The sequence below is a fragment of the Periplaneta americana genome, chromosome 12, assembly GCF_040183065.1.
Source record: "Periplaneta americana isolate PAMFEO1 chromosome 12, P.americana_PAMFEO1_priV1, whole genome shotgun sequence".
Lineage (NCBI taxonomy): Eukaryota > Metazoa > Arthropoda > Insecta > Blattodea > Blattidae > Periplaneta > Periplaneta americana.
The window spans coordinates 79,417,940-79,433,547 of NC_091128.1; the positions used below are offsets into that span (position 1 = coordinate 79,417,940).

The window sequence follows — 15,608 nt, forward strand, 5'->3', positions numbered from 1 at the left end:
TCGCCTCTCACATTTGCTCTAACTAGGATTTTAAGGATTCGGCGCATGTACCCTGCTGCTGTTCAGGCATGATGTGTGTCTTGTGGGAATTTTCTCTCTGACACGTGGTACCTACTAGGTTACGTCCATTTTCAGCTATTCGTTTCAAAATATACTTCAACGGAACGGATTAAGAAAAGTGATCAAACGACTAGGGCAGTGGTCGTCAGCACTCGCTGAAATGTGCAAAGGATAAGCGGTAGAGAGCGACAAATCAGACAAGACTCACGCCCGTACCTGCTTGCCGTCAGGCTTGGGTTCCGGTGACTCTACAAAACAAGTTAACTTCTAAGACTGAACCCATTGAGCCCGGGTTTTATAGGTTCAGTCCAGGCGGGATCCAAGAAAACCTGCCTGTTTGCTCGTATTATAAGGTAGAGTGACTTGCATTCACGGAAGCCAGTTTGCGCTGGTTAAGATGAAACAGTACTAATTTGAAACCTAAGTTCGTTGGCTATTTAGTCATTTCAAAAAATCTTTATCTTATGGTCCAACACGGCAGATAATTCTTGATTAAAGAAACACAGTTAACTTGTTTTGTAGAGTCAGAGTGCGCTACAGAATTCATAAAATAATAAGACAATATTATACATTTCATATTCCTGCAAAGTGTAACTGACTCAACAAAATAGTAATATTTCGTAACTTGTGACTAGTTGAGAAGGGAAGGGAAGGGAAGGGAAGGGAAGGGAAGGGAAGGGAAGGGAAGGGAAGGGAAGGGAAGGGAAGGGAAGGGAGAGGAGGGGAGGGGAGGGGAGGGGAGAGGAGAGGAGAGGAGAGGAGAGGAGAGGAGAGGAGAGGAGAGGAGAGGAGAGGAGAGGAGAGGAGAGGAGAGGAGAGGAGAGGAGAAGAGAAGAGAAGAGAAGAGAAGAGAAGAGAAGAGAAGGAAATATGTTGAAAAGATAGTGGTAACAATTATTATGAATATCAACAAATATTATAGAAAAATATTTCATTTTAACGTTTTCGTTGTCAATAATTAAAAGCCTCATGAATACCTGTAAAAGGTATAAAAAGTTTTTCGTTCTTCAGAATATTGATTTGGTATTTAAATTCTGAGGGACAGATTTCTTTTTATTTATGAAGCTGAAAATTTGAATGGTTTGCATTAAATTTATATTACTACGATGAAAAGGAAAGTGCAAGTAATTTATAATAACTGTCGGCATTTAATGGATATTATGTTGACGAGAAATAGTTTTCTTTGTCTTTATTAACGGTATGTTTCAGAAGACAACAAATTAAGTTTTCAGTAGTTTGTCTATATCTGTAGGCTTCTTGTCAGGTTTGAATGACTTGGTTCATATTTATCATGCATCTGAAAGCAGCACAGTCTGGCGCAGGTCGGCGGAACCTAACAGTCCTTTCGGGCCACTCTTAGGACTGTTTGGTAGTCACGTGCAACCACACTGCCTGCCTGCTTGAGAGGGAAGGTTGCAGGCGGGCGAACGATACGAAGCGTAAGCCCGTTCACGGACGTAAACAGTCATGGGCAAGCCTGATAGACATTTTGCCTGTCTCTAGTAAGCGGGGCCGTCTCGCGTGCAGCATCGTGCAGCAGGAAGAGGTAGGGAGCATACCCGCTAGTAGCCACGATGCACCATTGCGCACTGTGTTTTCTGCGGGTAAGAGAGACTAGCCCCAGGGTGCTCTGCGCTGATGACACCTGGACTAGGGGCTCACATAGATACTTGTCCAGTAGCAACTTCTCTTGCAAAAGCACTCGATTGCGTAGGCTGCCGTTAATTTGTTTTTCTCCTATTCCCTCGTTTTATACTCATTCACAGAGCTTGAAAAAACTGTACTTGTTCACCTTCCGAAGTTGAGACAAACAACTACAGTAGGTCAGCTGCGTATTTCAGTCGCTTAGATTATTCAAACTTACAGAAACTCACTCAACAGACAAGAGTAGCCGTTTTCTCCTTCTGTCCGCGGAGAAATGAAGGAACTCACAACTGTGTACAGCACCTACCTACAGGTAGTATACGATCTCGCTGGTAAGTTAAACGCACAGTAGGCCTACTAAAATATTCCATTTCTAGAACTTTGAGAATGCATTCATTCAATAACACGAGCGTAAAGCAATTCGGAGAAAGTTCGATACGTAAATTAAGTTGTTCATTTCAGGGACGTCAGTTTAGTTTTTGCTTGCGGAGAGGGGACATTTTTTAAGGAACGGTCTTAGGGTACATCGCGTAACGTACTCCCTCGCTATTTTCTCTAAAATTAACTTTTTTTTTTTCATATCGTAAACTGAGGTAAGGTAAACTGGATCATAATAAAAAGGATTTCAAGCATGATATGAAATGCACTGAATGTCTCTTTTATAAAGTTAATTATTTTCCCCCCCCTTTCTTATGTATTTTTTATAATATTTAGTCACAAACAGGGCTGATATGTTTTTTTTTTGTTATGGTCAGATTTTCACAACTTTACAGTAAATCTCCACTTTTCACATAGAGGCCTACTTTTTAGCTTCTTATCCTACTTAGGCCTATATGATACACAGGCCAATTTACATGAACTTCTTGCCAATATGACATAAAGGAGAACAAATGTACACACAGCTTTATTGCTAAAGAAACTTGAATTTCAATTACGGAAAAAAATTGTACTTTTACCTATTTACAAAAGATAACAACCGCTAATAAAGCAAAGGGTAATGCTTTGGTTTCATTTGAGCGAAGTCATTAACTAGCTCGTATTTTATTTCTTAAGTGTATATAGAAGTGAATATTTTAATATTAAATCTACAGTTCTGAAATTTGTTTTCTCCAGTTGGAATATTCAATTATTAATTAATTATTTACACCCTCAAACTCATGCAATCCCCACTGCCCTCCTTTAAATGAGGCCTTTGTTTTATTTATAAGCAAATAAAATTGTATTTGACAGAAAATCGTATCCAACATAAAGTTTTTTTTTTCAAGTTAGATCTCCGAGTATAAATATTCTTAACATGAGACTCAATAATTTTCCAAGAAACTATTTATTAAAACCCTGCTAGCAATGAAATTATGCGCCATACTCAGAGTTAGTGCAATATGTTCAAAAGAAAGTAATATTTAGACGTCGCCATCAATCATCATCATCATCATCATAATCATCATCACCATCATGTCGGCCTGGTTGGCGCAGTTGGTATTGCGCTGGCCTTCTATGCCCGAGGTTGTGGGTTCGATCCCGGGCCAGGTCGATGGTATTTAAGCGTGCTTAAATACGACAGGCTCATGTCAGTAGATTTACTGGCATGTACAAGAACTCCTGCGGGACAAAATTCCGGACACCGGCGTCGCTGATGTAACGTCGGCAGTTGCGAGAGTCGTTAAATATATCATGACTTCTTTTTCATTGCCATCATCATCGTAGCCGTCGTCAACCTTTTTCTCCTCCTCATCCTACCATTTAAACCATGTGAAACATCAAGTATTCAGAATCTCTTTTCTACCTTTACCAACATCCTTTTGCATTTCAATTCATATTTTATAAGTGGCTCTGGTATTTTCGTTGGATTAATTCTTCCTCAATTTTCCGAGATTAATATATAAAAAATCAATAAAAATTATTATTATGCTTGTGTTTGGAACGGAGGCAAAGGTGTGAAGTACATGTTGTATATTAACAGCACGTAAAAATAACCCTATCCCTGATGATAATGTTCAAGGCAAAATTCGTCAGGCAATTCTCTTTTGTTTTTAATTTGTTATTTAACAATGCTGTATCAACTACTAGGTTATCTAGATCTAGCGAGATGGTGTTTAGCGAGATAAGGCCGAGGATAAGGCATAGATTATCTGACATTCGCCTTAGGGTTGAGGAAAACCTCGGAAAAAACCCAACCAGGCAATCAACCCAAGCGGGTATCGAACCCACGGATCAGCAGGAAAACGCGCTACCGCCTGAGTCAAGCCGGTGGCTGCATTTCTCTTCCACGTTGAATTTCGACAACTGATAACCACTGCAGCTGAAAGTGTCGCTATTTGGAATACCACCTTTAGCAGTGAGTTCATCTATGTAATTAATATTATTCGTATTAAAATCCAGTGAAGCGAATTAATGTAAGGAAATCATTCTAAAGTGAAAGGAAAGTGCAGTGAAGGTTCTGATTAAAATGGATCTTAAAAATGTAAGGGAAAGCATCGTCATAATTAATAAGAAGATAGAAGAACTACAAAAGGAATGCAAGATGTTAAAGGGAAAAGTGAAAGACTTAGAAAAAGATAAATGGAAGAATAATTTATTTGCGGGGGGGGGGATTGAAGAACAAGATAAAAAACAGTCTTGGGAAACTTATGAAGTGTTATTGAATGTGTGGGGGAGAGGATGGGATTAGATACTGGAAATGAACAAGTGAAAGAAGTCCACAGAATGGGACGTGGGAACAACAGGTCTATATTGGTCAAATTGGTCGATTATTTTTTTTTATTTTAGTAGGTTATTTTACGACGCTTTATCAACATCTTAGGTTATTTAGCGTCTGAGTGAGATGAAGGTGATAATGCCGGTGAAATGAGTCCGGGGTCCAGCACCGAAAGCTACCGAGCATTTGCTCATATTGGGTTGAGGGAGAGCTAAGGCCAGTAGGCCTTATCTTCCGCACAGCCAAAATCTAATTCTAATTGAATACAATTGCCTTACAGTAGTTACTACATTAATATCTAGACCAGTGGTTCTCAACGGGTTTGCCGCGTAACTTCTGAGACTCTGTAATCCTTTTGGTGAAAGTAATTAAAATACGTTCATTCAATATTTATTAAAAAAAAAAAGAACAAGAGAATAATATTCAAGCACTTAAACTTATTTTACAGAGAATTTATTGGCTTACGTCTTACAACAAAAGTAATGAGGAATTTGAACTTGTCGCTTTTTACACAAAAGTTCAAGTCGTGGTGGGATTGAAGACAAACGCATTTCTTGTTCAACTGAGAGAAGTCTTTCGCACTTCTTGTTTCTTTTATGTTTGTTAGTGTCTTAAGCCCAGCCCATTTTGTTCCAAGATGCTGGATTTGGATACACATCTGCTCCGGTTGACGTTGAGGGAAATTCAGTACACGAAAGGAATTGTTCAATAATAGAATCAACATCAACAAATCTGATGTGACTTAGTAATTGATATTTCATGCTTATATCAGGCGATGTTACATGTTGCCTGATATCTACAGTTATAATTAAAGTATATTGTGTGTTGCTTGATAACGTAATGGGAGCGTTCCTGCCTCTTATTCCTGGGGTCCTGCGTTCGAATACACCCCTGTGCTTTTTATGTTGTTTTTGTTTTGTTTTTAAGAGAGAGAGACAAAATATACATAATTGCTCCTTTCTCTTTTACGATTATTTTAGTAATTAACATCAAGTTCATTAAAGTATTATGCCATGACTTTATCATTATGACATTGTGACTGGAAATGGAGAGAAACAAAATTTTATTCTCAACAAAAATATCTTTCGTGGAATAAATAAAACAAACTTACTAGCGTATTCCTTAGAACATTCAAACAATTAAGCGTTCAAAAAACAAAACAAAAAGTGAACGAATCAATATTTAGTCTATTTTCCCCTTATCTCGATCACATCTTGCAGTCGAGTGGGTATAGAATCGACTAGTCTTTGCAAATAGCGACTGTTCTTAGACACGACATTCCAGGCATTCTGAACATACATAAGTGTTCTGCCCATGGGCAAGTCTTTCATTGCAAACCCAGCATTCTACAATCTTTTCTATTTTATGCCTTCCTCTTAGTCTCCGCACATGATCCACATATCCTAATATCATCTATTATTCTTCTCAACCAGAGACCCAACCAATTAGTTTTTCTCTTTCTAATCACTTTCAGTATCATTCTTTCCTCACACACTTTTTCAACACAACTTCATTTCTTATTCTGTCTGTCCACTTCACACGCTCCGTTCTTCTCCACATCCACATTTCAAATGCTTCTATTCGTTTCTCTTCATTTCGTCGTAATGCCCATGTTTCTTCCCCATACAATGCCACACTCCACACAAAGCACTTCACTAGTCTCTTCCTTAGTTCTTTCTCCAAAGGTCCGCAGAAGATGGTCCTTTTTTCTATTAAAAGCTTCCTTTGCTCATGTTTGCAGTTTTTCTTGAGGAGGATAAATGCGGTAACTTCCCGTTGCCTCCCGCACACCACTGTCTCTTTCGCATCTTATTAGCTCCCAGGGTCCCAAGCGTGGAGATGAGGAGAGTGAATTTGACTAATTGGGCCCTCCGGACTTCACCGAAATTCACAGCAAGGGTTAAATATTAGTTCTGTCAGGATGTTTGACCCGATCAGAGACCGGGAAATCCCTATTAGCCTTTGCCCCCCGCATCCTGGACTAGCTTCTACAAATCATCAGAAAATCATGCCGGGGGATTAGGCCAATTCTTCCAAAAATGTTTCCACACTTGTGCCTTCGTAGCTCTGCGGAAGAACGTCGGAATTTAGATGTCAACGTCTCAGATTCAATTCCTTGTCACTCCTTTTCATTTTATTGTGGTTCAAGATAGTATAATAAAATAATATAGAAAGAAAAACTAACACTAGTATCATGTAACTGTATTGTTCCAAACCTAATATTAAATTTATGTTATTTATATCCCTAAAGAACGATAACTGAATATAAATTATAACTTGAATATTATTTATGTTGCTAAAGAACGATAACAATATAAATAACTTGAATATTATTTATACAGTATCACTAAAGAACGATAACAGAATGTAAATGATAAATATCAGTTTAATTAATATAAGATATTATATTATAACATATATTTAATTATTTAAATTAAATTACCTATTTTACAAAGAAAAATGGTTATTTGTATTATAATAATTACTTACATAAAATGTAGATTATTTATATCGCGATAGTACAATAACAGAATATAAATAACTTGAATATTATTTATAACGCTAAAGAATGAAAACAGAATATAAATGATAACTTTAATATTATTTATATCGCTAAAGAAAGGTAACAGAAATTTAAAAAACGTGAATATTATTCATAATAGCGTTAAAGAACGATAACAGAATACAAATGATGTCTTGAATATTATTTATATCTCTAAATAACGATAACAGAATACAAACAATTATAACTTGAATATTATTTATATCGCTAAAGGAACGCTAACAAAATATAAATAACTTGATATCGATAAAGAATGATAACAGAATATAAATGATAATTTGAACATTATTTATATCGCTAAAGAATGATTAAAAAATAAAATGAAAACTTGAAGAAGGCCCGAACCCACAACCTTCCAATCATTAAGCAAGTACACTACCGCTGGTCTACGAAACGCAGATAAGAAATCCTTCAATAGTTCCGAAACTGTTCTACAAGCACGTGTATCGTGTAACATCGCCGTGACCCGAAGTGGATTTAGAAAATTTTCGCTGTTCACGAGTGCGGCCACTTTTTTTTTTTTTTTTTTTTTTGACAACTGTACATGACACTGGATATAAGAAGACATGTCATCAAACCGCCGGGAAATAGTATCGTTTGACAACGGAACAAAGGATATTTCTAACATCGATTTAACTACTTCCTTACAGGCAGGTAAAATTAATGTGTGGCTGCATTTTTTTCGTTACTATTTTGACAACTATAACTGTCCACTTGTGCTTTTTCGGAAATAGTTTCTCTCCTTCCCATAGTTTATGCTTGCTTTTCTCCCGATGACAACAATCGACTAAAATAGTCATTATCTTATCTTGCTATGTTTGGTATTCAAACGTCTTTTCAATTTATTAAGCACCGTGAATTTGTTGCTTAGTTTTTCTCCACACATGAGACGGTGCAGGACGGTTTTCAACTTCACTTAAATCTCGGTTTCTGCGATAATAAAAAATTGCGTAAAATTACAATCTACACAGTCCTATGATAAGTTCTGTCACAAAGTTTGAAGCGCAAAATCCAGATATTTGTATATCACATTCGTTGCGACTTTGCAGTCCCTCCTTCCAAACTGTCATCGATCTTTTATGCTACCAACAATAGATAACAAAATGTGGAGTGAGATGGACTGGACCAAGGAAGAAAATTACATATATTGTAATTATTTTACGGCATAAATGTATCCATTAATCGCCGATAATATTAAAATATTGCTAAATCCATTTCGTATTGTAACTCTCAGATTCATTTATCGGAGCGGTAAAAAGTTTGATAAAGTTGGCACAATAGATTACAGGATATTGTTGTTTTACGTTCTAGATCAGTGGATTTTGCGCTTCAAACTTTGTGACAGAACTTATCATAGAACTGTGTAGATTGTAATTTTTTGCAATTTTTTATTATCGTAGAAACCGGCATTTAAGAATGACATGAATATTAAACTATACTGACATTTATTTTGGTTGACTTATACTTTGCAATTGATTAAGCTATTATATGAAAAGCAGTTCTAATCATACCACCACCACCACCACCACCACCACCACCTGAAGTATAGGGTATTTCAAAAGTCAGTTCAAACATTAAACCGCTATAAATAATATTATAATATTTGAGATAGGGAGAAAACAAAAATATTACAGTGTTTGACAAACAAAGGGGTTTAGAAAACATTTGTAAGATATCCGCCGTTCTCTTGTTCAACGGACAGCATTCTGTTTGCGATACCATGCACAGCATTTTGCAGATGTCTTACAATATTGGCAGTTTCTTGCGAGATGGCATCTTTCAGTTGCAGTAGGGTTGTTGGATGTGTCAGGAAAACTCGTTCTTTAAGGTAGCCCCACAACCAAAAGTCGGTAGGATTGAAATTTGGATATCGCGCAGGCCACATTGTTGGAAAGTGCCTACTGATGACATGATCGCCAAACATCTACGCAATTAATTGTTTTGCAGGGATAAATACGTGGGGTGGAGCGCCATCATGCATGAAGATAATGTTTTCCATATCGTGATTTCTCAGTCTAGGGATGATGAAGTTCTATAACATGCTATAATAGCACTCCCCGTTTACTGTAACACTCTGTCTTATTCCATTATTGTCCACACCTGTGGAGTAACGGTTAGCGCGTTTGGCCGGGAAACTAGGTGGCCCGGGTTCGATTCCCGGTCGGGACAAGTTACCTGGTTGAGGTTTTTCCGGGGTTTTACCTCCCCCAATATGAGCATATGCTGGGTAACTTTCGGTGCTGGACCGGCATTATTACCTTTATCTCATTCAGACGCTAAATAACCTAAGATGTTGATAAAGCGTCGTAAAATAACCTACTAAAAAAGTAATGGTGGAGTTAACACGTGTAATTGAGGTTCGTTTTCCGATCAAAGTCATAATAATGATCTAATAATGTAATTATTAGTACATAAGCCTGCTTCTCTGTTTTAAACTTAGACAAACGTAAAAGAAATCGTAGGACATTCTGTATTTCTAAAAATTATTTAATAGGGCTAAAATAAACAAACATATATTCTGCAAATCAAGATTTCAGGTATAACTCCCTGTAAAGTTGATTTGAATAATTTCGAGGGAAAAATTGTTCCGGAGCCGGGTATCGAACCCGGGACCTTTGGTTTAACGCACCAACGCTCTACCACTGAGCTACCCGGGAACTCTAACCGACACCGATCCAATTATTCAAACATATATTCTCTATATCTGTTTAACTTAAGAGTTTTACATAATAAAGTCTATCTCATTAATTATTCTGTAATTGTTATACCTATAATCAATTACTTATTATATGTACATTACATTTATAAAAAACAAATTAGATTCCTACTTCTCGTCTAATTCAGAATCCCTCTTCCTGCTTTCAGCTAACACCAATCCTCTTAGTATGCCCGGCAAAATGTTGTTTCCTCCAGCAATACGTAGCATTGTTCGCATATTATCATCTGATAATCCTGATCTCAATCTTGGTTTTGTGATGTTCATAAATGAGAAAAATTTCTCACATACGTACGTACGTACGTACGTACGTACGTATTGCCAAATATATAAATCATTTGCATCGCAAATTTTCGTACCCCCGGATATAGTATAGCTTTGTAAAATCTGAGAAGATCTTGATATTTGAAAAGTCCAGTCACCCTGAAACGTACTGTACTATTATTTCCGCTCATCGTCAATGTACACTGACTGACAAAAAAAATCACGCACCAAGAAGGAGTTGTGGGAATTGCATGAAACCTGATGTGGATGATCGTAACATTGATGTATGTAAATGATTACAATATTAGAGCAAAATAATAATTTTATTGCTGAAAACTGACCACCTGGATTGAGGCTCTAGTACCCTGTTTGTTCACCTCTAGTTTGGATGCAAGCTCTAATACGGGCGGGTATGGAGGCATACAGATTTCATATGGTATCCTGCGGCATATCTATCCATATTTGCCGCAACTGGTTCTCTATATCTGGTAAACCCCTAGGCTGCTGAAGGCGTCCCAGATGATCCCAGACATGTTCGATTGGTGACAACTCTGGTCATCGTGCAGGCCACGGAAGTGTGACAATGTTACGGAGGCATTCCCGTGACATCCTTACTGTGTGCGGCCAAGCATTATCCTGCTGGAAATGACCTCTTGGAAATCCTGCCATGAGTGGCAACACATGTGGCTAAAGGATGTTCTGCACATATCGCTGCGCTGTTATTGACCCTCGTATCATTACTAGGGGTGACCGGCTGTCATACGTGATGACCCCCCAGACCAGCACGCTAGCAGTGCTGCGGTGTGTCGCGCCACAGCAAATGTAGGATTGAGGTGTGCACCACGAGGTCTCCAGACGCGAACACGACCGTTGTCAGAGCTCAAAGGGAACCTGGATTCGTCACTAAAGACAACCCGGTTCCAGTCTTCAACAGTCCAGATTTGTCGCTCATGACACCACTGCAAACAGAGGTGACAGTGGGCAGGTGTCAATGGCAGGACACGTAATGGGCGCCGTGAGAACAAATTTCCTTCAGCCTAGTGCCTGGAAATGGTTCGGGCAGACACAGGGGCCTGTAATGACGGTGCTACCTGTCTCAGGATGGCGGGCAACGAAACAGTTGAATCTGTTCGGGCTTGTCGGAGGATTCGACTATCTTCTCTCCTGGCGGTCAGTCGAGAGCGTCCTGAGCCCAGTCGCTGTGTGTGCGTGCCCTCACGCATCCACTGGTCCAAACACATCCTGACAATCTGGTCAGAATGGCGTATGTGGCTGGCGATTCGCCCATACGACCATCCAGCCTCGCGCATTCCAACAATGCGCCCTCTCTCAAACTCCGTTAACTGGGTAAAGACTCTTCGATTGCGTCGTAGAGGCATGTCAAATGATCGACGAGTTTTACGCAACCGGAAACAACAGTCCACTACGTTCGAGTAGCCTGTGCAAGCTCTTTTATAGGCCACGGATAACAGCAGGTTCACGACCTCTGGTGGCAACACCATTCAACAAATTATGTTACTATGCTAATCATTTGACTATCTCCCTGAGATGTAACTGTATGCAGAGGTTTTGCAGCAAAACGACAACTCCTTCTCGTTGCGTGATTTTTTTGTCAGTCAGTGTATAATGTACAACCCTTGTGTTCATCAGTGACATACCCGAGTGCCCTACAAGCTCTGGACAGCGCATACGGGCTGTGAGGCATGACTGCGCTCTCGTTGACATCACTGTCTTCTCGTTCATACTTTAACTAACTCTTTCATTCACTGTTCTATCCATTTATCCACTTTTATCACCGGATCTTTCGTCTACCCGTCTATCCTTTCCACCCCTCTTCCATCCACTTTTCCAATCATTCATCAGCTATTTCATCCACTTCTCCATCCTTTCACCCACTCTTTCGTCAACTCGCCCATCCTTTCACCTGTCCTTTCATCAACTTCTCTATCCTTTCATACGCTCTTCCGTCCACTAGTTCATCCTTTCACCCGTTTTTTCGTCCATCTTTCATTCGCTATTTCGTCTATCCGTCCATCTTTCATTCGCTATTTCGTCTATCCGTCCATCTTTCATTCGCTATTTCGTCTATCCGTCCATCATTTCATCCGATATTTCGTTCACTCGTCCACTCATTCACTTCTTATTCCACTCGTCCATTCTTTCGTTCCATCTTTGGTCAACTTGTCCATCTCCTTCATCCACTCGTCCAACTTTTCACTCGCTATTTCGTTTATTCGTTCATCTTTTCGCCCGCTCTTTCGTCTACTCGTCTATCTCTTTAACCGCTGTCGTCTCCGTGTCTGTTTTTTCACTAGTCCATTCTTTCATCCGATGGTCTATCTTTTCATCCACACTTTCGTCCATCCATTCACATGCTCTTCCCTCCAGTCATTCTTTCAACATTTCAACCGCCATTTCGTCTCGTCCATCCTTTCACCCCTCTTCCGACCACTTGGTCATCACTTCATCTGCCTTTTCGTCCACTCATCTACCTTTTAATTTGCTGCTTCGTTCATTTATCAATTCTTTTACCCGCACTTTCGTCCATTCTCATTCTTTCATTCGCTCTTGAGTCAAACTTGTTCAACAACTCTTGCGTTCACTTTTTCATCCTTTCACCTGCTCTTTCGTTAATTTTTTTGTCCAATCGTCCATTACTTCGTGCACTCTTTCGTCCACTCGTCCATCCTTTCACCGATCTTTTGACCATGTGTAAATCCTTTCACCAGCTGTTTCTTCCACTCGTTCAATAATTATTCACCCGTTCTTTCGTCCATTTTTTCCATACAGTCACCCGTCCTCCCATTCATTCCTTCAACTGCTATTTCGTTAACTCATCTATCCCTTCACCCACTCTACTGTCCATTCGTCCATTCTTTCATCCACTCTTTCACCCTCTCTTCAATTCATTCGCCCCTCTCGTTTACTCGTTAACTCTACTGCCCCCGCCCCCACTCTTTCGTAATTTCCAATTGTTTCGCTCACTCTTCTCATTTTCACCAATTGGTCCCCATTTTCGTTCACTGATCTTCTCCCTTTTACTCACTCGTCCTTTCTTCCTTTTCGTCCTTTGTTTCGCTCACTCATTAATTCATTCATTGTTTCGTCCATTCAGCCAATCATTCCTTCCTTACGTCCTTCCCTTTTCTTTCTTTCTTTAATTTATTCGTTCATTCATTCTTTTATTGGTTCATTTCTTTTTAAACTTATTTGTTCATTCAATCGCTCTAAACTTATTTTGCAGATCGCAGAACTCGCGATTGGTTCCTTACTGGTTCACCATGGACATTTTTACTTCTTCTGGGATCATATCTGTACTTCGTAAATTCAGGCCCACGATTTATGAAGAACAGGCCAGTCTATAATATCGACGGGATCATCGGAATATATGACATCGCACAAGTAATCATCTGCTCTTACTTATTTATAAAAGTAAGTACACACAAGTTATGTAATTTAATCAAGAAATGCTTGAAACCTGCAGTGCAGTAAACGAATAATTAGTAAAAAATGTTTACATTAATTCGCGTATCTACGAAGCGAGGCTGCCTCATGACGCTTGCTTCGCTCAGTGGATACTTGCCTCGCAAGGGTGCGAGGCTGCCTCACCCGTGAATCAATTCTAGTAGGTTTGTGGATGCGAGGCAAAGTTCGTGTAGATTGTTCGTTGATGAAGAAACCACCACGCAATCCTATGTTACTTATCAATTGCTGCGTACTAACTGGTGGGTAACACTGCTTCGCGTTCTGGCCTCGCTACCAAAATAACTAAACTACTGTATATTATATGAAAAATAATAATTTCGAAAGTGATAATAATGTGATGTAATAAGTCTTGAATAACTGGCACAAGCAAAATAACAATCCTTACTTTTAGGGAAATGAGAAACCTTCCGACTCATGAAAATGAATGCATTGAGTGAAAAGTTAATTGTTTTAAAAATAATTGGGTATCAATAAAAATCTGCCATTTTTCTATGCTGAACATTCTACATTTATTAAGGGTGTCCACCCAAAATCTGTTTCAGAATTCCCTGACTTTTCATTTTCGAAATGCAAACTAATTTTTTTCCTGGCTTTAAAATTCTTTAGACAACCAAGATGAAAATAAACTAGATATCCATTAACGTTATTTTAATTTAATATTGAAAAATTACGCTCAATTAAATAATAGCATTATGTTTCAAAACATTTATAAGTTGTATTCAATTGAACTTATTTTTAAAACACCATACTGCAGTACCTTTATTCCTACAGAGAGATGATTTCAACTCAACCCTTTTATTTTTTATTTCCTTATCAATTACTTCGTTCACATGTTTCCTGTTTCTCTTTTAGATTCTGAACATACAATTCATGGGCATTTCTAGCAGCATGGAACATATTTTTTATTAATGAAGACCTTTCAATTCCACTGTTTCAAATGACATCATAAAATTATATCTTTCTATAGACCATAAGAAGTTATTGTAGTAGATTCTAAGCTAAAATATTTTTATTTAGAGAGAGCCTATGATAAAGGAAGCTTTTCCCATGAAACAATATATCGGCGGCCCCATTCAAAAGGGAAACAAATCAAAATTTAGAGTCTTGAGAAATCTACATTTTAAAGCTTTATGTAGCTATGAAAAATCTAAGGATCGATGACATTACTTCAATTCTGTTAACTAAGTTTTATAATCATATAATTACTATAAGTTTCAAATTAGATTGCATTAATTGGATTTCTCACAGCAACATGAAGCTTTAAAATTCTTACTTATATACTTATGCCTTTAAGAGAACCCGGAGGTTCATTGCCGCTCTCACATAAGCCCAACATTGGTCCCTATTCTGAGCAAGATTAATCCAGTCTCTACTATCATATCTCACCTCCCTCAAATCCATTTTAATATTATCCTCCCATATACGTCTCGGCCTCCACAAAGGTCTTTTTCCTTCAAGTCTTCCAACTAGCACTCTATAGGCCTATGCATTTCTGGATTCGCCCATATACGCTACATAGCCTGCCCATCTCAAACTTCTGGATATAATGTTCCTAATTATGTCAGGTGAAGAATAAAATGCGTGCAGTTTTGCGCTGTGTAACCTTCTCCATTCTCCTGTAACTTCATTCCTCTTAGCCTCAAATATTTTCCTAACTACCTTATTCTCAAACACCCTTAATCTCTGTTACTCTCTCAAAGTGAGAGTCCAAGTTTCACAATCATACAGAACAACCGGGTTTTTCCACCTCTTCAAAGGATAAATTTCGAATTTTTATATTTCCATTTCGTACTATGTTCTGGTCACGAGACATAATCATATACTTTCTTTTTTCGGGATTTACTTCCAAACATATCTATTTACTTGCTTTGAGTAAAAGTCCCGTGTTTTCTCTAATAGTTTGTGAATTTTCTTCCAACTTATTCACGTCATCCGCATAGACAAGCAGCTGATGTAACTCGTTCAATTTCAAACTCTCTCTGTTATTCTCGACGTTCCTAATGGCATATTTCAGAGCAGAGTTGAAAAGTAAAAGTGATAGTGCATCACCTTACTTTAGCCTGCAGTGAATTGGAAATGTATTTGACAGAAATTGGCCTATACGAAGTCTACTTACGTGTCACTGAGACATATTTTAATTAATCGAATCAGTTTCTTCGGAATACCAAATTTAATAAGAA

The 15,608-nt window shown here is 38.3% G+C and overlaps 1 protein-coding gene across 1 annotated transcript in view; it reads left to right on the plus strand.

The window, feature by feature from the left end:
• The first annotated feature begins 1,881 nt into the window (after positions 1–1,881).
• Positions 1,882–15,608, plus strand: part of LOC138710599 (very long chain fatty acid elongase 7-like) — a 36,110-nt gene continuing 22,383 nt past the window's right edge. Inside the window, exons 1-2 of the mRNA XM_069841600.1 lie at positions 1,882–2,036; positions 13,187–13,374. Coding sequence (XP_069697701.1) covers positions 1,979–2,036; positions 13,187–13,374 — 246 coding nt within the window. The 5' untranslated portion in view covers positions 1,882–1,978. The remainder of the gene's footprint in view (positions 2,037–13,186; positions 13,375–15,608) is intronic.